Raw genomic sequence first — 25,171 nt, 5'->3', positions numbered from 1 at the left:
TGCAGCTGGGAGTTGAACCTGTGGCCATCTTGCTGTGAGGCGACAGCTCCAACCACTGCCTCACCGTGCCGCCATGAATGCACGTTGAATGTCCGTTTAATTATGTGGACAGAAAGATCAGCATCAGTTTGACTAATGTAGGTCGCAGTATGTGGGTCTCTGCAGAGCCTAGCCCTTCGCGCCCGATAGTAACCTCGCCACCGTGTGCTGGTGTGTATTTGGGCGGGGTTTCCCTCGCAGGGGGGATGGGCCTGAGTTTCGTAGCATCATCTGTCAAAGGAGTATGTGTATGCGTTTCCTCACAGCAGCTTCCCCCACCCGCCTCCTTCTTTTTTGGTCTGCATGCCCTTATGAGGGAAATGAGTCTTGTGGTGTGAGACGTTTCAGCCAATCAGAGGGCTTCAGGATGCGCGGGGAGGTGGGGGCGACCGAAGGAGCCAGCAGGCCCATCTGGGTGGGGTCTACGGGAGGGGAGGGAACCAACAGAGCCGGCTACTAGTGCTGTTTGAGAATGAATGATATGCTGCTCGTGCTGTAGACACGACTGGAGGATCTCGGAAAAAAACAAAAACAAAAGCTGTTTTTTTAAAGAAAGGGAGAAGATCTCAAAAGGTGGATAAATTGAGTGAAAGTCAGCTTGAGAAACTAAGAATTTTTCAACAATGCAATGTGAGTATCATGAATTTATTTATTTTAAATATGTGTAAAAAAAAGAAGGAAGTGCTTTAATCTTGTTTATCAGCTTTCATTGTATCATCAGGTTTGGAAAAACTGGTTTTGTTCTACAGGAAAACCATTAGGTTGCTTATTTTTTAGTATCATTAGATTTTATTTGGCATAAAATGAGTAATGAAAGTTTTATACAATACTCRTTTATATTGCATTTATTTAATTTTGTGGATCTTGATTTCTCTTCATGTATTTGTCTTCAGCTTTAAATGTAATGTGTATATGATAAACTGTGATTGGTTACCAGAAAGAATAGCTCATCCTTTGGCAGATGGGTGTAACCCAACTTGTAGATCTCTTTAAATCTCACTGTAATTTTACTAATGTCCTTAAAAAGCAGCAGCTCTTTGTTTTTAATTGATATACCAGGTTTATAAATGTTAACTGATGAAGAGAAAAGGTAAAATGTACAATGCAGAGGATTTACGCCCAGCGGCTGCTGCAAACCGAGGCGACGGCAGCCTGCGAGGATTCAGATCACGTCGTGGAGCTTTTATAWATTCTGGATGTCTCACTCGAGATGGCTCCTTTTTGACAAACAGAGACAGCATGAGAGAGAAGACAACACTGCTGTGAGGCGTGGGGGGTTTCTGGGCTGTTTCGACAGGGMTTAGCTGAAGTTTGGTATGACAGATGAGGGGGAAGTTCTTTTTGGTTCATCACGATGTTCAGTTTTTGTCTTTGATGATGGAGATGTTGATGGTTTTACATTATCACCCTTTCTGATAACCAGTGAAGCATAAGAGTTTTAAGTGTTTTACCCTCAACCGTTGCTGCGTTTCTCTTTCTGAATGGACCAGCTGTTGCTAAGYTCACCTATCATCCATCGTCATAATCCCCTCCTGACTGTATGACTGCAGTAACACCAAAATGATCTGCAGGGTTGCAAACACCATGAGATGATTCGCCTTGGCTTTTCTGAGCAACGGWATCAGACTTTAAAAATAAATCTAAAATAAGAAATCAGATGATTAAGTCAGATATTGTGCAATGAAACAAATCTTTAATCTATCAATAGGCTMAGGGCTCCTACAGCTTAAGGCAAGTTAAATCTAAGACTTTTAAGACTTTAACGCCACTTGAAATTAAATTTAACAGCTACAGTTATACCCAAATGYTATTTTAACATAAAACAACAAGCTGCCAGAGGCATCTTACTTACATTGTGTTGACATTTTTAAGACCTCTGAAAGACTGATTTAAGACCTTTTAAGGCTAATTAAGACTTTTTTTATTGGATAAATTCAATTCTTTTTAAGGATCTGTGGAAACCCTAAAGCTAAAAAGTTCATCCTTTTCTAAAATTAAAAATTTGGTTTAGCTTGTTTGGAAGATTCATTAAAAAAAGACTAAATGGATGGTTCAAAACTAAAAGCAAAAGTTTTGTGTCGTGTGCAGGGGATTTTATCACTTAGGCAAATTGTGGTTGAAAAATATGTCTCACAGCAACGGTCTCGAATCAGCAATGGATGCCAACAAGAACGGGGGTTACTTCAAGCTAACTTTTTCTGTGTGACATTTTGCATAAATCCAAAATAGATGCAGAGTTTCCAATCCAGAAATATAAAAGAGGATACGTGCAAACTGAATTTGGGAATTGTTTTCAAAGCTATATCCATTCTAAACATTTTGTTTAACAGATCTGGTTTACGTGTGAGTAAATCTTTTCTTGGGATGTCCATCACGCCCTGCTGCCTCCCTTCATCCCGAGACCATAACAAAGACAGAGACTAAAGAAATAACAGGAGGTCTTTAGGTTTATCTCATCCCCCCCAACATGCTGGCCTCCACCCACAGCTACGTCCCAACAGAATCTCTGGTTTCATAAAGGAGTGGACGTCCCAAACCTCGTTAAAAGTCTTAAAACTAGAGCCTCTCTGGAGTGAACTCCACGTATACTTGAAGTTCATTTTGATAAGTGTACTTGAGTATAGGTTTAAGTATATCAAGTATACCAGGCACGTGTACTTGTAATGTACTAGAAATTATAATGATTTTATACTTGTTTGAACTAAATTTGGACTTTTTTTTAGTTTATAAAAAGTATACTAGGGCAGAGTGCCTTCTCCGGGTCAGGGGGGTCGCCCTGTCTCAAGTGGAGGAGTTTAAGTATCTGGGGATCTTGTTCACGAATGGGGGAAGAACGGAGCGGGAGATCGACAGGCGGATTGGCGCAGCGTCTGCTGTAAAGCGGGCGCTGTACCGGTCCGTCGTGGTGAAGAGAGAGCTGAGTCAGAAAGCGAAGCTCTCGATTTACCGGTCGATCTACGTTCCTACCCTCATCTATGGTCATGAGCTTTGGGTCATGACCGAAAGAACGAGGTCCCGGATACAAGCGGCCGAAGTGGGTTTCCTCCGCAGGGTGGCTGGGCTCTCCCTTAGAGATAGGGTGAGAAGCTCGGTCATCCGGGAGGGACTCAGAGTAGAGCCGCTGCTCCTCCACGTCGAGAGGAGCCAGTTGAGGTGGCTYGGGCATCTGGTAAGGATGCCTCCTGGACGCCTCCCTGGTGAGGTATTCCGGGCACGTCCCACCGGGAGGAGGCCCCGAGGAAGACCCAGGACACGCTGGAGGGACTATGTCTCTCGGCTGGCCTGGGAACGCCTTGGAGTTCCCCCGGAGGAGCTGGAAGAAGTGGCTGGGGAAAGGGAGATCTGGGCCTCCCTTCTGAAGCTGCTGCCCCCGCGACCCGACCCCGGATAGGCGGAAGAAAATGGATGGATGGATGGATGGAAAAAGTATACTATTATAATGTCTTTTAAAGTTTATAAACTTACCAAAAAGAAGTATATTTTAAGTACATGTCATTAAGTATACTAAAATATATAAGTGTACTTTTATTTACCATGTACACCAGGGGTGTCCAAAGTGTGGCCCCTGAATAATTTTACTCTTTTGTTTACAAATTTGTCCCCCCRGCACAGGTGTAGATGAAGACTTTCTATTTTTAATTAGGGCAAAATTATCAGACAAAATAAAATCCAATTGTTTGTCTTAGCTTTTTCCACATCTATCTAGTGACGTCTACTCAAAAGCTGATTTTGCTGCCCTCCAATTCGCTTTTAATTGATTTATTWAATTTATCTGAATACAGCAAGCATTCTCAAYGAAAGAAATCCTGATTTTATTGATTAGAATTGACTAAATTGGGTTCTTTATTCCCCAATTGAGAATCAAACAAATCATTAATGTACAGCTTCTTGTGAGGTTAAYTGATTTATAAATAGTTTAAACAACAAACTTTTAGGTGTTAATAAACCATTTGTTTGTGGCACTTTTTCTTAAGTTTTGGCAGGTCAGGTTTAAGAGGAAAGGAAGGAGGAGGATTAGATTCACATTTACAAGAGGATTAGTTAGTTTTAACTTTAACCATTAAAGAATGTGGATTTTAACCAGAAAGGGCAGACGCCTCTCAACAAATTCAGTCAAACCTSAGGTACATTCAGTAACGGTCAGCCATTACCTTGACCGGGGTCAGTTCCACCCATCAMGGCTCAAGTCAGAGGAAAGATCGTCCCATTGCAAATYTTCTTTCAACAAGGGAAACCTGCAAAACACTTTTAAACTCCTGGACCTAGATTAATTTACACATCTATTTCCAACAATAAATCTGACTACTTTATTTGTTTAATTAAATGTTTGGACACTCCTGATGTACACTGATATAAGTACACTAGCAGTTTACTAACAAGTATACTTCTAGAACTAATGAATCGGCACACAATAAGTTTATGAAAGTATACTCAGTACACTGAAAATAATCTTCTAAGTATAYTTTTAGTTAAATCTTGAAATCCACTACAAATAAACCAGGGTTTGTGAAAATGTACTTTCAGTGTACTACTAAAGTTTATCTTAGCCAAAAGTTGAAACATTAGTATAGATTAAGTATGCTTAAACTTTTAGTATACTTTTAGTACAAGTCAAGTATAGTGTACGATAAACTTGGTTATATCTCAGATACAGTAAGTACTGTACATAAAAAGTAAACTGGAAGTATACTCTTTTTTTGTTTTTAGTTTGAAATTAGTATACTTAAAGAACACTTGCATTTACTACTTTTTGCTAAGTGGCRGTGGCACTTTAACCTCTGGGTTATGAATTTCAAGAATGTCTGTCACACACGAAAACATTTCTTTCACCTACTTTTTGTTTTTACTCACTGTAAGTTTGGTTTGGTGTACAGTTCGTGTGYCAACCTCGAACTTGTGCTGAAAAAATATTATTGTTTCTGCTCTCCGGCCTCAGCGGAGCCCGTTTCTCTCCACTTACCCGGGACTAATTGTTCCCGACAACGTGAGCTATGATAGGCTCCTGCCACAACAAGCCCATAAAGCTGCTGATACGTGTTGTCAGCTCCCCCTTTAAATAAACAAGTTGATACTCTTGATAAGAGAAAGAGGGGGGTCCTGACCGGGCTGCAGCCGTGTTTCAAATGAGGGGACACGGGCGTGGCAGATGTGACCATGTTTGAGTTGCGATGGTTTTATTGTTTCTGTGTTGATGCAACAGCAACTCAAAAAGATCGTCCCCGCAATGCTTCTTMAACATAGTTTTAACACCTGGTCAGAGAGTAAAACCCAACGCTTTGTTCACYTTCTCTTAACCCGTGAGGTGTTTTCCTGTTCTTTATGCTTCGTTTTTTATAGTTGTGTTTTCAAAAGGTGTTGTTGACCAAACAGAAGTCGGTTGTAGGCCGTTACTTTCAGGCAAACACAGCTATTTTTACTGGTAACTTTCCATCTTATCAGCTACGCTCCATATGTTCCTCACTTTGTAGGTCGAGTCAAACAAACAAACCAAAAAAAAAAAAAAAAAAAAGGCAGGTGATATTTAACAGTTAGCCTACTTCCTTTGCCAGGTGTTTCTGTGCTTTTCCAGAAACTTATTTTTTCTTCAGCTGAAATCAGGCATCATGCTATGATCAGCGCTACTTTAGGCCAGTTAATAACATTTCTGGAAAGACTGATAAAGTTGGAAAAACAAGGACGAATGTGTGACCCTTATATGAAAAGTGACCTTGCACCAGCAACACATAGTTGTTAGTTTTACGACACACCGCTTGTTGTTGCACCAACGTGTTTCTGCTTTTCTGGAGGTTAGGAAGCGTCTTTTTTATTTATTTTTTGCTTCGTGTCTTGAGTGCTTGCAATTATTTTCTTCGTTGCGGATGTTTCTGCCAATTAAAACTAATCGACCAATCTCCTCTTTTCAGTGACCGCCTGCGAGCCCACCACCACATCTGAGGCTGTGGTGATGGAGCCTCCTCAGGCAGGAGGCCTCCTGGAGTCCTGCGGCGCAGGAGACAGCGCCGCCTCTCTCGATGACGTCATCGTGGACACAGCAAAGTATGTCAACATAAACTTAGTTTTTGAAAGATTTTCTCTCTGCAGGCTGATGATGGAGAAATATAGCAGTGGTTGAATGTTTGTGAATTAATTTATGGTGTTTTTGAAGGGATTCACAATTAGTTGTAACATTAGACTTTATTTGATAAACATTTATTTTAACTGTAAAATAAAGACTGTAAAATACTGTAGACTGTTCAGTTTTGTAAAATTTTAAAAATACATTTTAACACGGACAGAGCCATTTTATTTACACGCAAAGCATTCTGGGTAAATGATGACATCGACAGGTCATCGGTGTGAGCGAGCTATATCCACACTGAAGGATAATCTTGGACAATATCTGACAATCGTCTCTTTTAAATGAAACCAGAGAGCGTTGACAGAGAGGAGAAGTAGAAATGACTCAGTCTGTAACTGAAAATATAGATGGAGGACAACAGAGCTGCTTCATGGAAGAACCCCAGCTTAGCCTGTTAGCCTTTGCGCTAGCGCTGACAAACAAGCTAAACTGAGGTTCTCCATCCATATTTTCAGTTGCAGACTGAGTCAGTTTTGTGTTCCCCTCTCTGTCATGTGGATGGAGGACCTCAGTGATGAGAGGAGAATGTGTAGCACTGAGCTAATACATATATATGGTGATAGCGTCAGGGCTAATGCTAAAGCTAACAGGCTAAGCTGGGGTTCTTCCATGAAGCAGCTCTGTTGTCCTCCATCCATATTTTCAGTTMCAGRCTGAGTCATTTCTACCTTCTCCTCTCTGTCAACGCTCTCTGGTTTCATTTAAAAGAGCCGATCATCAGATATTGTCAAAGATTAACCTTCAGAGTGGATATAGCTCGCTAGCAACCTCGCACCTATCTACCTCATCATTTACCCAGAATGCTTTGTGTATAAATAAAATGTTCCTGTCCGTGTAATACATTTTTAAAATTTTAGTTCAAAAATAATAAAAACTAAGCAGCCTACAGTATTTTTACAGTCTTTATTTTACAGTTAAAATATACGTACGTTTATTAAATAAAGTCTAATGTTACAACTAATCGTGGATCCCTTTAACAAACCCAGTGATCAGATTTTATCATTACTGGTTTGGTTACAACTAAGTTGGGTTGTTTGCAAACATGCACCAGTTGTTTTTGTTTGGATTTGACTAGGAGTGCTCATTAGGGAAATCTATTCATCTATTTTCATAACTTGGTTCTCCTTTCMCAATCACTGGGAGCTGTTGTCTTTCTACCATCAGTGTGCGAGAGGTAGTGTCCAACCTAACTAACGCACACCTAGGAACAATTTAGAGTTACCTGTTTGCCTAACATTCGTTTCTGGTCTGTTAGAGGGAACGTAGTGCCTGAGAACATGTGAACACAAAAAGGCCCCAGTTCTGAATGTGAGCCACCCACTCAAAAATTAACATGTTTTCCCCTTCCTGTCCTTTAGTGAGTCGTCAGAGGAAGAGTCCACGGGAGAAAAAGAGGAAGAGACCTCCGCTCGCGTTGCAGACGCCAGCAGCTCCGAGGCTCCAGCAGTGGAGCAGAGCTCAAACGCCCAACAGGGTGAGTCCTGGAGAAAAGCCGCCACGTGTTTGTTTGTCTGAGGGAGGCACAGCTGGATTYAAACCATAATAATTAATGCTCAAACATACGTTTAGTCCAGATTCAGGAATGTTATTTGTAGTTAATACGCTCTCTCCTGCTGAAGTCAGCGTTTGTGGCTGAATATCTTTCCGGAGGAAGCGCTCGCTCCACTTTGGAAGAACAAACTCTGCTTCCTCTTTTCCTTCCTCTGAACTCAGCTCTGACGTTCTTTCCTGTTATGGTCACTGACGGAAACTCGACRTAATTCATATCTGTGGGATTAGGAAATGTCTTCTCAAATAAGTCAATTTATTTTATTTATATTGAACACAAAGGAAATCTCAGTGAAATGTTATATATTTGATGCAACGTTCATGTCCTCACTAACATTTTGTAAACTTTTCTCATGATAAAATGATTCAGCATGCCACCTGCCATAATACTGATGAGTCATCAGTTTTATCACAAATCCACCATGTGACATCCCTTWATACAGGGTTCCTACAGTTTAAGGCAAGTTAAATTTAAGACTTTTTAATGCCAAGTGAAATAAAATTTAAGACCAATTTCACAATAAACACGAATGACAAAAAAAATAAATAAAAACTGTGGCAGAAACTCATGAATCAATGTATTTTTGGTTGAAGTATTCAAATATTGCTAAAAGACCAMTTGTTCTTATTCATATCTCACTGCTTTTTCATCAAACATGGCAAAAACATTCTTAGCAGTCAGTTTTAAACTTAATTTATTTCTGAAAATCTGGAAATGACCTAAAATTTGGAGTTTTAGGACCCACAGTGGAGTCTTAACCCCATTTCGCTGTAGATGAAACCTTAAAGTGCCTGTGTTATTAATTTTTTGTAAGAGATGTGAATGCATTTTTGGAAAGACAACATTATTAAGATATTACAAAACAAATTTCACGTTGCTCAGATGGACAGTTGAGATATTTGCATGTGAAATAACAGGAAGTGATGTAAAAGGGTAATGTCTGCATGTAGATATTTAAAAAAATAAATGTTACCAATTATTTTAATATTTGAGATGAATTACAGTCATCCTATTTACAATGTGTTAGCATTTTTAAGACTACTGAAAGATTGATTTAAGACATTTTAAGGCTAATTGAGGCCTTATTTTTGGATTGATGAATTCAATGCCTTTTAAGACTTTTTAAGGATCCGGAGGAACACTAATATTCAAAACATCCTGCTGGTAGTCAGGTCAATAACCATTTGTCTTTGTTAACCTCATYAATCATTAAACCGTTCTGACTTTTTTTATTGTAGCTATTCAAACTCATTTTGCTTTCCCTGCTGAATGGTATAAAACTGACTAAAAACAGTAAGACACTCTCAAGTAAGATGATGCAACTAAGATTTGAAAGCAAAAGCAACAATCAGAACTGAAATATACAATAAAGATGAGCCTTCTGAGAACTACAGCACCGATTCTACCCAATTGTTGTGAAACTTCAAATGACTGCAGTGAGTCGTGTTTGTGCTTTTCGGTTCATGTGCTCTAAGCATAGACATTTTCTTGGAAATAAGATGAGACTCATCACTGATTCGTATCTTCACGTCTTCCAGTGAAAGCTCAGCGCCCAGACTCGCTGTCGGTGCCCTCAGCGGCAGAGCTCCGCCTGTGGACCACACAGTTTGACGGCGAGGTGAAACTCAGGATCGGTGACTCAGGCGTGGCGGCCGAGACCCCTATGACCGTGGACCAGGCATTCACCAGAGCCGTGAAACTTTTTGGTGACTACACAGCTTTGGGTTGGAAAGAGGGCGAGCAGCTAAAAACCCTCAGCTACAAAGAATACTACCAGGCCTGCCGCACCGCTGCCAAGAGCTTCCTAAAGGTAATTTCCTTTCTTCCTCTCCTTCTTTTAAATCTAAATAAAACATCTTCCCGTTCAGCCAGTATTACTCCATTCTTTGATGTACTGTCAACAACACTATGCTTTTTCAGTATTCAGCCTCTCTGATCTTTAAATATTTGGGCAAAATAAAACACCTAAATCCAGAGATTACTCATCACAAAGAGTTGCAGATCATTTTCAATTTTCTTTTCATTCTTTCAGGGCAAGAGACGAGGGCATGAAGTTGTAGAGAACTGATTATAAAAGTGCAAATGCACGATCAGTCTTGCAGCACAATAATCCTTATGGTTCGTTCTTTGGTTTTTGTTTCAAAATAAAATTAGAAAAAGCAAATAATTGTTTTTTTAAAGACTAAATTAGAAAAATGTCAATTGCAAAATAAAAAATGCTATGTTTTTTTTATTTTTTATTATAAAGACAAGCTTTATATTTTGTTTCAGCACTAATTGGGACCTTCTGGCGGAACCAGAAAAAATGGTCTGAACTCCTGGAGCATTACTTTTTCACTTATTTAGAGAGCGTCTCATTGAGAGCTGATGATCCTAACATGGACAAAATTGCTTTAATATTACAAGTTATGCAGAATAGAGTTTGACTGCAGCTAATGCCAATATATATCTTTAGGAATGATTTTTAAGCAGTTTTTAAGCCTCTATGAACTTTTTATCTTTGGCAACTTCCGTCATTTCTGGTATCGTTACAACTATGTATTTTATTTTAGATTTAGAAAGCTGAAACAAAAATCAAACACTCTCTATTTTTAATAAGTTTGATTATACTTTTTTAATGTAGGTTTTAAAAACAGGATACAAAAAAAAACCCACGGTTTTCTTTTTGTGATTTTCTTTTGAAACAGAAAAACCAAAGAACGAACCACACACAGATTCACAATATTGAGGTCAAGTAGAATTTTGCAGATTTTTCTTTAGATCTTAACGATCTCAGAGGTGATTTAGTTTGTTTAAAAGATACAGCCCCTTCAGATGACACCTGGAAAGATGTGTTTTGGCAAATTTTAAAGTTTACATTTTAAACGTCTTTCCGACAAACAGCAGTGTGAGCTTCCTGAGACAGTTTGTGTGAAACTCAACAATTTATCAGCACAAAAACGTATTCCTACTTCACATCAACACACAAGCTGTACAAAGATATGCTCACAGATTTCTATCTGAGCAAACACGTCCAAAATAATCTCATTCTGTTGTCACAGACCTTGAGATTCCTGTTTCAGGACATTTAATCTGACTGACATGACATTTTTTACTATCTTAATCACTCTCCAGTCTCAGATAAGTCATCCGAGCTTCATATTAGATTACAACCAACAGTATGRCATTTTCAGTCTTGTAAATTACACACTGCAGTTTTAAATTTAGGTATCAGTTTGTATTGCTTTGGTTATGACAACATTTGACTGTTTTATGTTCTTCCTGCACAAATGATGCAACTACTGTGGAAATACAACACTAGTCTTTGTGTAGATCAGGTTTTCTGCTGCTGGTTGAAACTCTCTCCAAATGCTTTAGGAACAAATTAATGTTTTAGTTTTTAGTGCACCTTCATACTATCATTTTATAAGAAAATTATAGGACAAATTGTGTTACGTAAACTAGTCAAAGCTGTCATTAGTAAGTTCTGTTCTGACTCCCGTCCCTATTCCTGAGATTAGTGGGATTATATTTATTTATTTATAAATTAAACATCTGTTTGTTGCTCCGCAGCTTGGTTTGCAGAGATATCATGGCGTCGGGATCCTTGGTTTCAACTCTGCTGAGTGGTTCATCGCTGACATCGGAGCCATTTTGGCAGGGTAAGTGTGTTTTTAAATACAGGAAGGTCAATTAAAAACACTCCACCTGCTCATAACAAAGGTGACTTTTGGACATTGTATGTTTATCATCCCTGAAAGTCACACGCTTAAGTTCTAAAGCAGGAATGTGGACAAACACCCTCACGTGGCTTAACTCGTACTCATCGCTAATGACTGACTGATTGCAGCAGACAAGAAGTGCTATGGGGAAATGTTGGACTCTACATGAGTAAAACGTTCTGCTCAGATGATGTGTGGTTGTTGTAGCAGCCTTTATTCAACAAGCTTAAAATCATCCAAGGAGGAGATTTTAACAATTCACGTCTACTTTTAATCAGCGTTTACAACGATAGTTTCGTTTCTCTGCTGTTCTTCTAAGATTCAACGGTTTGTTTGGAAAATCCGAACGATTTTCTATACTTTTCTACGTGCGCAAAGATAAAACGTCTTGAAACTCAAGCTCACGTACCGTCTGAGCTAAAGGCACACTCTCACATTGTGTACTCAGTCATGAAAGGAATGTGAACCTGTTTAACTAGTTGCAGCAGAGATATAAAGATCATCTTTAAGAAAAGATATGCTTCTGTTACACAGAAGACGCAGGTTTGAGGCATTTGCAGAACTATTGCTGCTTTTTGAGATACATTTTAAAGCTCATCGCTGCGACTGGATGTGATGAGGTCTGCTAAGTCCGACTCCTCTTTGCAACTTGCAGAGGGTTCGCCGTGGGCATCTACACCACCAACTCTCCTGAGGCGTGCCAGTACGTAGCAGAAAACTCCGAAACCAACATCATTGTGGTGGAAAATCACAAACAGCTGCAGAAAATCCTACAGGTGAGTCAAGTGATCAGATTTGAATGGATAAACCACGACCGCAACGTCTAATTAGATCTGATGAGGCGTCTTTAGGACGTTCTGAAGCCCAGGTCAGAGTGTCTCGTAACGACTGCTTGTTTTCTGTGTCAAACTGATCTTCTGACATTGACTGGTGCCTTTTATTATCACAGCGATACTGATTTAAGATTGGCAAATTCCTGAAATTTCACTGTTCTTTTCATCCATCAAAACCTGCGATGAGAATGTCTCACCTCAGTCTCATTTGTGTCCCCCCCCCCAACACACACATAAAAATAAATTGTTTTTGTCAAAACAGACACTAAATACTAAGAAATATTAAGTCCTTTATTTTCAGAGATGTGTATAGAAACAGCAACGAGTTAAATGAGGAAAACAGGAGGCACAAATATTAGAAAAAAAATTGTTTTTAGCAGCTTCAGTGGTGGCTGTAGCTCAATCAGAGCAAATGTTTTTTTTACATCACTACCTATTGTTTTCCTTTCTTTTCTATCTCCTTRAATTAAAACCTCCAATCATCCGGTTTTAATCTTTTTGTTCCCAGATTGAAGACAAGCTGCCTCACCTGAAAGCCATTGTCCAATATAAAGATGCACTAAAAGAGAAAAGACCAAACTTGTATACGGTGAGCTCATGCGTTACGTTCAGGGAGCATGAAAAGCCACCAAAAACAACACTCACTGAAGTGTTTGTTTTCTTCTTCTTTGTGCACCACAGTGGGAAGAGTTCATGGCACTTGGACGTGACGAGCCCGACGCACCGCTCGATGCAATCATCTCCCAGCAGAAGCCCAATCAATGCTGCACGCTCATCTACACCTCAGGGACCACCGGCCAGCCCAAGGGAGTCATGCTGAGCCACGACAATGTAAGCTCTAAGGTTTTGTTGTTGTATAGCATGAAGTGTCACATTCTTTGTGCCTGACACGGACAGCGGAGATGTTGTAATGAAGAGGAAAGTGCAGACTGAACAAGGCATCAGTGTTTTCTAGTCAGACACGTGGGAAGCCCAAAAACATGTAATTTTTTTTGCCTTTTTTTGTTTGTTTGTTTGTTTGTTTGTACCTATCCTGCTGATGGCCTCACACCACCGCATCAGGTTCATCTTGTGACACCTTGAGGTGGCTCTGGCCTCGGGTCGGCAAACAGTACCCTCTGCAAACCTGCTGAACTGTTCTTTTCACTTCAAATCTGTACAAACCTGTACAGCCCAAAACTCAGGTTCTTTTCAAACAAAATGGTTTATGCTAGTCTACAAATGTACAATTTTTATTTTGGCTTTAGGATATTTGCAAAGTCTGCGAACGTTACTTTGCATTTCAAGCGTTTTCTCAAGTTTTATATTAAGTATTGTTTGTAGTCAGAGGGCAAGGGTAATGTTGTACTGTAAAGCTTGAAGATTTAACCTTTCAAACTGTTTAATATATTTTTAAGTGTTGTGTACTATGGTGAACACAAACAGCTCCTATAATCATGCAAGGTTTAGGATGTTTCATGACACTTCTTAGGTTTCAAATGCTTTTTTCTTTGGCTTATTTAGAATTTAAGGGGTTAAATATTTTCTTGAATATAAATGTAACCAGTCACTTGGATTTGCGACCCCCCACCACACACACACACACACACACTGATCGCTGGATGTGACCCCTATGACCCTGAATGGAAGAAGTGGTACAAGAAGATGGATGGATGGATGGATGGATGGATGGATGGATGGATGGATGGATGGATGGATGGCCTAAGCACATTCTTTTTACGCTACATTTTGATACCTGGATCATCCTGATATAATAAGCGTTTCCAGAGATAGGGTTTGGTTTGTCTTGTTAATCACAATRATACATTAATAATTGGTCTGAATCTTATTTTTAGGTTATTCTAACGAGGAACTTTTGATTTCATTTTAAAGAGGAAACCTCAAACAATATTTGGGTATTGATATTTTCCCATTTGCAAAAAAAAAAAAAAGCTTTGCTAGTGCACAAAATCAGTTTGTTTTTTGTTGCTACTGCTCAAAAACAGTGCTTCAAAAACAACTCTTTAAGATCATATTTTGGACAGTTCATTCAAATGATGATGAGGATGCAGTTATTGCAAACGTTTTAATCAATGCAATATAGCTGCCTTATTCTCCACATACCACTTTGGGACTTAATCCTCAGTTTAATGTGATGGATGGGTCACATGTACTGTATGTATTTTTCTATCATTGCTTGTTTGATATAATACACTGCCTGGCCACAAAAAAAAAGGTCACACTCTAATATTTCATTGGAATGCCTTTAGTTTTGATTTTGGCAGGCATTCACTGTGGCATTGTTCCGATAAGCTTCTACAATGTCATGATTTATTTCCATCCAGTGTTGCATTAATTTTTCACCAAGATTGATGGTTACCCTAACCCTAACCTGCATTGATGATGGTAGAATCTGACCTTCTCCCGCACGTCCCAAAGATCCTCAATGGACTCTGTGGAGCCAATCCATGTGTGAAAATGATGTTTCATGCTCCTTGAACCACTCTTTCACAATAAGAGTACAATGAATCCTGGCAGTGTCATCTTGGAATATGGTCATGCCATCAGGGAAGAAACAATCCACTGATGGCATAACCTGGTCATTCAGTTTATTTAGGTCAGCTGACCTCATTCTTTGAGCACAAACTGTTGCTGAACCTTGACCTGACCACCTGCAGCAACCCCACATCGTAGTGACTTTTATTTTGCCCAGATAGTGTATCATAAACTAAACAACTAAAGAGTGGTCCCACATATTTAAAACCACACTTTTAACCCACAGTTTCTATTTCTTCCTGCTCAGATCACTTGGACGGCCCTCTCCACCTGCAAACACGTGCAGCTCACCGACGCCACTCAGGCTCAGGAGGTGGTGGTCAGCTACCTGCCGCTGAGCCACGTCGCGGCTCAGATGGTGGACATCTGGGTCGTCATGAGGGTTGGAGGGGCGACCTACTTCGCCCAACCAGATGCACTGAAGGTGTGGAGAAGACACAAACACGTCAGCCTTTCAAAATATAACACTATACATACAGCTGATCTGATATTCTAATGACCCGTGGACTTACAGTTTAGAAAACAGGTCCATTTGACATTTTTTAATCAGTGTATCGCTTTTTATATCATGTCACTTTATCTGCCATAGAAAAACTCGAAACTCAGCTGATTTCTGTCAAGGACTGTTTTTCTTTCGAGTTCAATATGTAATCATAAACCAACAAAAGTGTTGTTAACAAGGACAGAGATAGCCAGGACAAATAAGCAACTTTTACACAATAATAAAATAAAACATTTGCCTCTTTTACACAAAAACTCATAGCTTTTTCAAACTTGTTGCAGAGCATTATAAATAAAGAGTTTTCTATGTGTTTTTAGGGTTCGCTGGTGAACACTTTGAAGGAAGTGCGACCCACGGCCTTTATGGGCGTGCCACGTGTCTGGGAAAAGATGCAGGAGAAGATGAAATCTGTCGGGGCAAAGTCGTCAACTGTGAGGAGGAAAGTGGCGGCTTGGGCGAAAGACGTGGGTCTGCAGACCAACTTGACCAGAATGAACCAGTATGTATGAACGTCAAGCTACGTTCAGTCAAAGCTTAATTAATAAAGTTATCTTCTGTCTATACTTCCCTCTTCCACGAATTCACTGCAGTTATTAGCATTTTTCTGATGCCATAGTTTTATTTTCTGTGCTTTTTTTTGCAGCCTTATTTGCAATTCATTCCATTACCATCGATCCGAAATGTCGCCTCACACAAGTTCCCATTTTTTGTTTCCCTTCAGAAATACGGCAGACGGCCACGCTCCGTTCAGCTACCACGTTGCCAAAAAGCTTGTGTTCAAAAAGGTGCGCAAGGCTCTGGGCCTGGACCGCTGCAGGAAGTGCTACACCGGCGCCGCTCCCATCACCAAAGACACGCTGGAGTTCTTCCTCAGCCTGGATATTCCTCTGTACGAACTGTACGGCATGAGCGAGAGCACCGGACCTCACACCATCTCCCAACCCGAGGCCTTCAAACTCACCAGGTGCTTTTTTCCTTTCTTTAACTCCCCCGCTGCGTTGAGATGCAGACGTACCCTGAACTGTCAGAATAAAAGCCCAAATTGGTGGCTGAGCTACATCTTTTTTTTCCAGCTGTGGTAAAGAGATCCCAGGGTGCAAAACAAAGCTGTACAACCCAGATGAGGAGGGAAATGGTGAAATCTGCTTCTGGGGTCGCCACATCTTCATGGGGTACCTTAATATGCCCGACAAGATGGAGGACGCTTTGGACGAAGAGGGCTGGCTGCACTCGGGTGACCTGGGCAAACATGACGAGAAGGGCTTCCTCTTCATCACTGGGAGAATTAAAGGTACCCCGACATTGTACTCAATATTGCAGACTCCTTTTAGGCATTTATCACGTTATTGCTTACTGATTACCAATAAATGGTTTTCGTATACGTCCTGCAGAGCTGATCATCACTGCAGGAGGGGAGAACGTCCCTCCCGTCCCCACCGAGGACGCAGTGAAGGAGGCTGTGCCACTGATAAGCAATGCCATGCTAATCGGAGACAAGAGAAAGTTTCTGTCAATGCTGATTACCATAAAGGTGATTATTTAGATTCTGAGACTCTTCAATGGATGTTTTTATCAGTGTTTCGTTGTGTGTACTAATAAAACTGTACTCATGTAGATAACAAAAGACATAACACCCTGTTGCAGAGGGTCAGGAAGCTGATAAGAGATAAAAAGTGATATTCTCTATCTCATCTATAAATGAGTMGATCTGTTATGACTGGTAGCAAAAGGAGTTAAGCATTACTGTCYAACACTGCCATCTGGTGGTGTTTTGAAAAACTACATGACCAGGCTGTGCAGACACAATAAAATCAACCTTACTCCCCTCCCCTCCTTTGTAGTGCCAAGTGAACGCAGAGACAGGAAGCCCCGAGGATGAGCTGACACCAGAAGCCGTGGAGTTCTGCAAGAGCCTGGGCAGCAACGCCACGCGCRTCTCCGACATCGCGGGCGGCAAAGACCGCCTGGTCCACGCCGCCGTCCAGGAGGGGATCAACCGGGTCAACGAGCACGCGACTTCTAACGCCCAGCGCATTCAGAAGTGGCTCATTCTGGACCGGGACTTCTCAATCGGCGGAGGAGAACTGGGTCAGTAAAACACAAACACTGATTTTATCAACAGTCTTTTTATACTCCCTGTGATTTAAAGCTTTGAGGCTTTTTTAATAAATTGCAAAATTTGAGTTTTAGACTATGCACAGCACATAATTCTAGGATTTTTTTTTAAGTGTAATAAAGCAGTATTGGATGTGTAATGATAATTTGCAGTTGCTTTATGCCAATTTGTTTTTCTTTGTCATTCACTCAGAATTTTTAAGGAATTTTGTGGCCTGTGTGATAAAGCTTGCTGATTTTTCACCTATGGCTAAATTAATGACCCATTAGCAGGGTTTGTTTAAAAAAAGACAGAGTTTAATAGTAGGTGTGTAAATCACCAGTTTCATCACACAATATGATACATGGATGTGTTTGGATGACGATACAATGTTTCTTGTTATCACAGAGACTGTCGTGGTATGGTTTCGGTTCAATTCAGAAGTCTGTGATTGATATGATGCAACTGAATCGTTAACCATTTAATCAATATATTGAGGAGGATCGATGTATTGTTGAGCTATGTAAAGGGGAAATATGCAAAGTCCACTTTTTTAGCAATTAAATGCATTTTGTTGTGTACTTGGAGTATCTAGGAGTGCAGAAAATTGAATTTAGTCGCTCCTGGTGCTGAGTAGATATCTTTATATTCTGTTTGGGTCATTTTCAAACTAGTTTTCTCTATTATATGACATTTTCTGAACTATTACATCATAGTATTTGTGACAAAACATCTAAGATATGGCTTASCAACTACACTTTTGTTGTCTTAAATATCCTCTGGCTCCAACATGTAAGGCTGGATGGTCTTCTCTTGTTGACATCTTTTAATTCATTTGTAAATAAAAAAGGTTCTGTGCCGCTATATAGTCATAAACTCCTCTATCAAACTGGAACGGACCACTCTTAGATTTAAAGTAACAGCCTCAAATCGAGTTGATCTGAGACATGTCTCAGAAAAGGGGTGAAAGAGGGGCTTGTGGAGTTACAATAAAGAGGAATTCAGACCAAAGCATTGCAGTTCCACTTTATACAGACCCCAAACTGAAGGATTTAAACGTGAAAAAGAAGGACTTAAAAACATGGTACGTCTCCTTTAAAAGCCAATCTATCACTCCTCAGGTCCAACCATGAAGCTGAAGCGACCTGTGGTGCTGAAGATGTACAAAGAGCAGATCGACAACTTTTACAAAGAACTGCCGACTCCAACGTCCCCCGAAACCCCGCTGCCTCCTAAATAGATGCTGCTGTGACCTTCAGACAAGCCTGTGTTGCACTCGCAGACTCACTCTGCCTCATCGGTCCGTCTCCTGATGTCCTTATGCTTCTGTATAAATATCTTTGCCTTAAATTATGTTCCTGCTGTCACGGTTCAGATTTGTGATTGTTGTACAGGTAAGAGCAGTGAGGAAGCCACTGTAAATCAGCTTTATAACTTCGAATTTAGGTCGAATTCAGTTATTTATTTGTATCTTTGGGAGAAACTGTAAGATGAAGAATCAGCAGCAAGCTAAATGTAACACTGTAATACTTGAGCTAAACATTCAGAATCCAAAATACCCCAAAAAAGATGTTTTTAACTGATATTTTTAGTTTTTTTTTGTAACCAAAGTGTGTTTTAACCAAAAAAAAAAAAAAATCAAATGAAGGTTTATGGAAACACTTGACGTAAAAGGGTTTACATGCATTTTTTTTTGTTTCTACGATCAACACCGATTTAAATGATTTTTTTATTGTTTGTGTTCAAAATGTCAAAAGGTTTGATTTTAAAAGCGACCATGTAACCCACAGCATGAAGCCATACATGACGGTTTTTGTATTTGTGCCATCTTATTTGAAATGCTAAAATTTGTAAATATGTTTGTCTTTATACGTTCTGTTGAGAGCTTAAAGATCCTTAATTTATTTCACTTGGGTGAACGCAGTGAAATATACATGTCGACTTTTTTAGGTTGTTTTATTGGGACAAACCTCTAAAAGATGTTACTGCACTCCAAAACAGCTGATCTTCATAAATAATGTATATAATACTGTTGGTATGGGAAGCATTGCAACAGTGGCAAATGAAAGGATAAATTTGTACTTATTGTTCACCTAAGATTAAAAGAAAATACAAAAACTGTTTATACAGCTAAGTAAAGGAAATGACAGTGATTCAGAACATCTGGACGAGCGTCCTTCTGTAGCAACATCCAGCAGATGTGACGAATTAAAGCATTTAATGTGAAACTGAGAGGATCTATTTCTAAATTAAGCTGTGACTCAGCGGTTAACTTGGAGCACCTTTAACATAAAAACTGTGGTGTTGAAATGTTTGTATCAAACAGTTTGAGAGCTCAAAAAAACCAGAAAAACTGGATTCACTTGAACCTTAAAAGCTGTAAACAGTCTGACATGCAGCAGGGAAACAGGCCTGTTGGTGCTGACAGAAATGTGAATATTTGTGCGATCAGTTCTCAAATAAAAGAACATTACAATCAAGTATGAAGGGATATCACTTGTTTTGTTTTGTTTCACATCTTGTAATGTTTGTGTGGCAATCCATTCAAAATATCCAGTAGTGGGACAAAAGTGAGATGACATGACGAATAAGCTAAAATTTTCACAAACATTTCCTTATAAACTATCAGAAGTTCAATCAAAGCAGCAATAAATTTGTGTTGTTTTATGAAATATAAGCAGTACAAAAAAGTTTAAAGTGAGATGTGTTCAAATTGGCAAAAATGTGTTCTACTAAAGCTGCAGTTACTGAAGGTTAAGTGTGTTTACAATATCTTGACATGTAAATAATTGTGTGTAGATGTAAACAATATTATTGCAAACTACATAAAAACATATTATCGTATGCAAATTATGCTTTACGTACAAAAAAATCGTGGAAAAATAACTAATTTCGAGTAGGCTGTTTAGCAGTAGTATGTTTAGCAAGTTCGCTAACTTAACATTGAAAACTCCATAGAAATGCTAACGCGAATAGCATCGATATTGGTAATTTTTTTCCAAACAAATAAGAAGTTACAACATAAATTACTATAAATTAACACATAGTGCTAGGTTTGAAAATTACTTACGGGCATGTGATAATTAGGGTTCAGCAGTAAATTAAATAAAATATTATTTAAAAAGTCCCAAACCGGCTGTACGCTAAACACGCTCCGACAAAGTGGAACTACGGCAAGTCCACTGGGACAAACAGAGCAGAACCGCGAATATAAATACTACTTTTTTTTCTACAACAAATAATAATTTGCTTCAGATATCCATTTTCAATATTTCCAGGTTATGTTAAATCTAATTTTAAATATCAAATATGCTTAGTATAAACCAGTGGTTCCTATCCCTGGTCGTAGAGGAACACTATCCTGTGTGTGATATTTTTGACAAGGGGTTCCCCAAATTTTACTATGCCATAGCCCCACAAACTTTAAACACACAAACAATGCAACAAAATATGTTAAGAAACATTAACGTTTTGAATGTTTTTTTCCTCACGTTTATTCACTATTCAGTAATTTGAATAATTGTTTAGCATAAGAATGATGAAATGTTTTAAACACTATTATATTCCCACTSGGGGAAAAAAAAACATTTTTTTTTCAACAAACTGTTGACAATAACAGAATAAAAGAAATCAAACCTCTCCTAAGCTTTCTTAAACAAAATTTCCATTATATTATAGATTTTAAAGTGATTAAAAACAGATTTGATGTTATAGTGATTTAAAACAAAGCTTTTATTTTATTTTTATAGCTTTCTAAAGCCCCTCTTTTAGACAGTTCCCTGCTTTGACACCTGATTTGTATGAATATGTGAACAGCAAGCTTCTGAATAATGTGAAAACCTGCTGAAGACTAAATAGTTCTTGAGGACCAGGGTTGGGAACCACTGCAGTATATACAGAAATCATTCAATTTCTAAATCTTTTAACATTTTTGATTTTGCATAACTGACTCAATAACTCCAAAGTATTAAAACTGAATGTGTTGTTGAAACACAACCCACCTAATAAAACGATTGCTTTCCAAGGACAATGGAATCTTGATATCACAATTTTTCAAAGCAGACTTTTTGTTTCCAGGACACTTTTGACTTGAGAAGCCAATACCATTGACATCTGCTCAGTGAACCAAGCTCTATCAGGATGATGAACCTGAAGCAGCTGAATGGTCTTCAATTTGCTTTAATAGTATTATTTTCCAGCAGCGGCACATCAGAGCACTTTTTCTTCCAATGATTCCAGTTAGGTTTCCCTCTCGGAGCAGAGCTGAGACAAATTTATTGATCGGCCTTCGCCAATAAGCGTCACAGTCTGTGGTGGCTTTATTGTCCAACCTGCTGCTTGTCCTTTTAACCCCAGCAGACTGCGCTGACCACAACATGAACCTWCCACGAACTCCCCACCGACCGGGTCACGCAGCGGTCAATGACTGGACACACGGGGAGGGGACAACAGTTCTTAATGACTTTATTAATAATATGATTTCAAAATAAAAAATAACATTAAAATAACAGGTTTCATCCTCGTTAACAACTTGCATCATATGGCCACATGGTGGCATCGCAATGCCAAGTCTTTGTTTTGTTTTTTWAATTTTTTTTCCTCTTTTTAAAAATACCAAATTGTTCTTCTGCCATTCAGTTCATTTGTTCTGCTTCAACCTCACACGTGGAACACTTTTCTGACCCCCGCCCCACCACTTTAAAAAAAATAGAAAATAAAACCTTTATAAATACAGGCAACACTGTACCCACATCATGACGCAAATGACACAGGAAACACCCGGTCTGCACGTGCACCCCCACCCCACCTCCACATGTTTTTAAGAAACCGTTTGCGCTCGTCTTTGTCCGTTTAAAGATCTACACAGCAGATGATCTAACGTCTGCCGTATCGTACACAGATTAGATTTATTCTCAGCTGAAATCGTGGCTCACCTCACAGAGTTGCAAAGGAAAAAATGGATGTTTTGTTCACTGCCCTCCTTCAATGTGCAACAACATCACATCTAAACACTACAGTACCCAGAGTTCTCAGCTCACTTGATGTGAAAACCGTCAGAATTCATGCAAATAAGAATGGAAGCAAATCAAAAGTGTTTAAGAGCAACAAGTCACCGAATTCAACCTAAAATTGCGATTTCTGAACTCGTATCTTTGCAGGTTCTTGTACCAATGTCCGTTGAGAGATGTAGCTTACTTGTGGCAAGAAATTTAAAACATTTGCAGTCATGGTTTGTCAGTGAAAAAGAAAAAGAAAAAGGATGGCACTTGCTCAGAACAGATTCCCTCACTTTGCAACTCAGTTTATGAAGCGTTTCTTCACCTTGAGCACAGTTAAAAATGACAGAGATGTTCAGTTTGGGTACAGACTCCTATGAATGAAAACAAAATCAAAACCAGATATGATACAGGAAATAAATAGTTCGAAGCAAAGTGTGTGACAAAAAAAAAAGGTTCAATGATTTTCCTACACCTTGCCTCTTGGTGTTCAGCTGTTATCAGAATCGATATAAACAAAAYAAACAGGGACGCGTCCCCGACATCTCATGCCAAAAATAGACTCAACAGGCATGTTTGTTTGAGAATAATGACATCACATGCCAAAACAAAAAAACATTTAAATTAAAAAAATAAACGTTGGCAAAGAGAAAACAAAACTCACTTTATATTGTATTGCATGTAAATATTGTATAAAATCCTTAAAAATACAGTTTAGGTAACTACTTAAGTACTGAAATCATCACAGCCAAAAGTGCAGAGGTCCATAAATAAAAAGTTGACTGTGAGCAGGGGAGGGGGGGTCCCCACATGACTCCCCCCTTGACACCACCACCGTAAGAAACTGAATAAGCGCCTGGTCAATAGGTCAGAGTTCATGAACTAGGACTTAAAAGTTCCCACATTTGGTGCACAGGAAAAAAATAAAATAAAATAAAATAAAATAAAATAATAATAATAATAATAATAACGAGGGCAGAAAGGAAAGTTGTTCTTCATCACCTCTCCTATGTCACGGACAATCGTACTCGTCGCAAAAGTTTATTCTCAGTAACTACGGCCCGGAGTTCTGTTGACGGAGGCGCACCTCGAGGAAAGGAAGGAGCAGAGGGGAGGGCAGGAGGGAGGTTACTGCGGGGGTACGTAAGGCGGCGTGGATCCAAAGGTTGTTTTTTTTTCTAGTTCTGAGAACAGTTGTCCAAACTCAGACGGTGTTTACAGTAAAAGGAGTGTGCCACCTATCCAGGCAGGTCACAGAAAATGAGGAGAGGGAAGTATTAAAGCTATCAAAGCRTCAGGATAAATTAAAAAAGAAAAACAGTCGGCAGGAGAATGAGACGAGGGGATCTCTTAGTGGACTGGTGTGAAAACTCTAAAGTGGCCACAAGAATGAACACATGGAAGGCCTGAATCAAGAAGCACGTTCTTCTGTGAGGATTTTATGGTTCCAGAATACCTGGAAACTGGTCTCACCCAAATGATTTCTGGTCTTTTTACAGTGCCGAGTCGATTTTCAGCTGCAGATTTTGTCACTGCAGATAGGAGAGTTGAAAATATACAAAGTATAAACAAATATATAACTCATAGAAAACATACAAATAATATTAATCTTAAAGTATGCTACTGCTTAAGATTTTATGCTATGAAGTGAAAAAGTAAATAAACGTGTGCTTTTTGCTCATTGGTACAACTTTTTTTTGCTGCAAACTGCTAAGAAATTGATTTGTATACAGTACAGTTCAATGAATCAAATTTACTTCCTGCTTATTATCCCATTGCCACATAAGAGAAACTCTAAAAACAGCTGCGGTTCAAATCGTTTATCYGAACATTATTAAATTTTATGCACTAAGATAACTTCGAATGCCTGAAATGTTTGATTATTCTCACTCAATTCCAGTTCGCACTTCGACATAACCAGCGAGTAGGCTTCGGTTTGTCAGTAATTTGTTACGCATTTTTTAAATGATATGATTGTCACATTAGTTAGGGCWGCACGGTTACAGGAGAGAATGCAGTGTCAGTGTTAAACGATGATATCTGGTGTAATAAATCCATGTTCTCTCAATGTTGTTGCCGTTTGTGGGCCTTTAGAGGAGTGGGGGTCTACCTAATTGACAAATTTGAATATTTTGCGCGCAGTTTTGGGTCTGCTAAGTTTTTTAATCCATTGTGATATTGAGATTATGTGCCACAATATTAAGATTTAAATGCATTAAAAAAAACGTTTGCCATAAAAATTTATCAAAATTAATTGTGCCATTTAGACGATAACGATTAAAATGACGATTATGGCAACACTTAAAAGTGGGTGGTGATGTGGCTAGACGTGCACTGAATGTGGCTTCCTGGCCAATCACCACTTTTTAAATAGTCTTGACGTGCCAATATAGATTTTGGCCGATACAGATTTTTTAAATAACTGACACTGTCAGGTGTCATAAGGTGACAATGCACCTTCAAAATTCCAATCATATTTTATTGAAAACCATTGAACAATACCCTACAATACAAACTCGTTTTATCCGGACATTAGGTAGTGCTCACAGCAGAGCAAAAGTGGACAGTGGCTGAATTTCTGACCTTCGTGGAGGTAAACGAGAAACCAATCTTTTCCACCAATTTTACCCAAGTATTGGCCGGTCTCCAATCTCCCAAAATTAAGGAACTTGGTGCCGATCACGTGGCACTAATGCAGTAACTACAAAGTGGTAAATATTGTTGACAGTTTAAAGGGATCCACGATTAGTTGTAACATTAGACTTTATTTGATAAACATTTATTTTAACTACAAAATAAAGG

At 39.1% G+C, this 25,171-nt stretch overlaps 2 protein-coding genes across 2 annotated transcripts in view; one reads left to right on the top strand and one right to left on the bottom strand.

The window, feature by feature from the left end:
• Nucleotides 1–20,530, bottom strand: part of rfx2 (regulatory factor X, 2 (influences HLA class II expression)) — a 56,151-nt gene extending 35,621 nt beyond the window's left edge. Inside the window, exon 1 of the mRNA XM_014007365.1 lies at nucleotides 20,443–20,530. The gene's annotated coding sequence lies outside the window, so the exon portion shown is untranslated. The remainder of the gene's footprint in view (nucleotides 1–20,442) is intronic.
• acsbg2 (acyl-CoA synthetase bubblegum family member 2) lies at nucleotides 488–19,855 on the top strand. The gene is made up of 15 exons (XM_014007362.1): nucleotides 488–669; nucleotides 5,943–6,075; nucleotides 7,516–7,631; nucleotides 9,245–9,516; nucleotides 11,259–11,347; nucleotides 12,063–12,183; nucleotides 12,749–12,829; nucleotides 12,922–13,071; nucleotides 15,023–15,199; nucleotides 15,595–15,776; nucleotides 15,999–16,241; nucleotides 16,351–16,568; nucleotides 16,669–16,808; nucleotides 17,119–17,365; nucleotides 18,494–19,855. The coding sequence occupies exons 1-15, from the start codon at nucleotides 663–665 to the stop codon at nucleotides 18,610–18,612; spliced, it is 2,295 nt and encodes a 764-aa protein (XP_013862816.1). The 5' UTR covers nucleotides 488–662; the 3' UTR covers nucleotides 18,613–19,855.
• Nucleotides 20,531–25,171: the final 4,641 nt, after the last annotated feature.

The sequence above is a fragment of the Austrofundulus limnaeus genome, unplaced genomic scaffold (assembly GCF_001266775.1).
Source record: "Austrofundulus limnaeus strain Quisiro unplaced genomic scaffold, Austrofundulus_limnaeus-1.0 Scaffold41, whole genome shotgun sequence".
NCBI lineage: Eukaryota > Metazoa > Chordata > Actinopteri > Cyprinodontiformes > Rivulidae > Austrofundulus > Austrofundulus limnaeus.
This window is presented reverse-complemented; position numbering and strand designations above follow the sequence as displayed.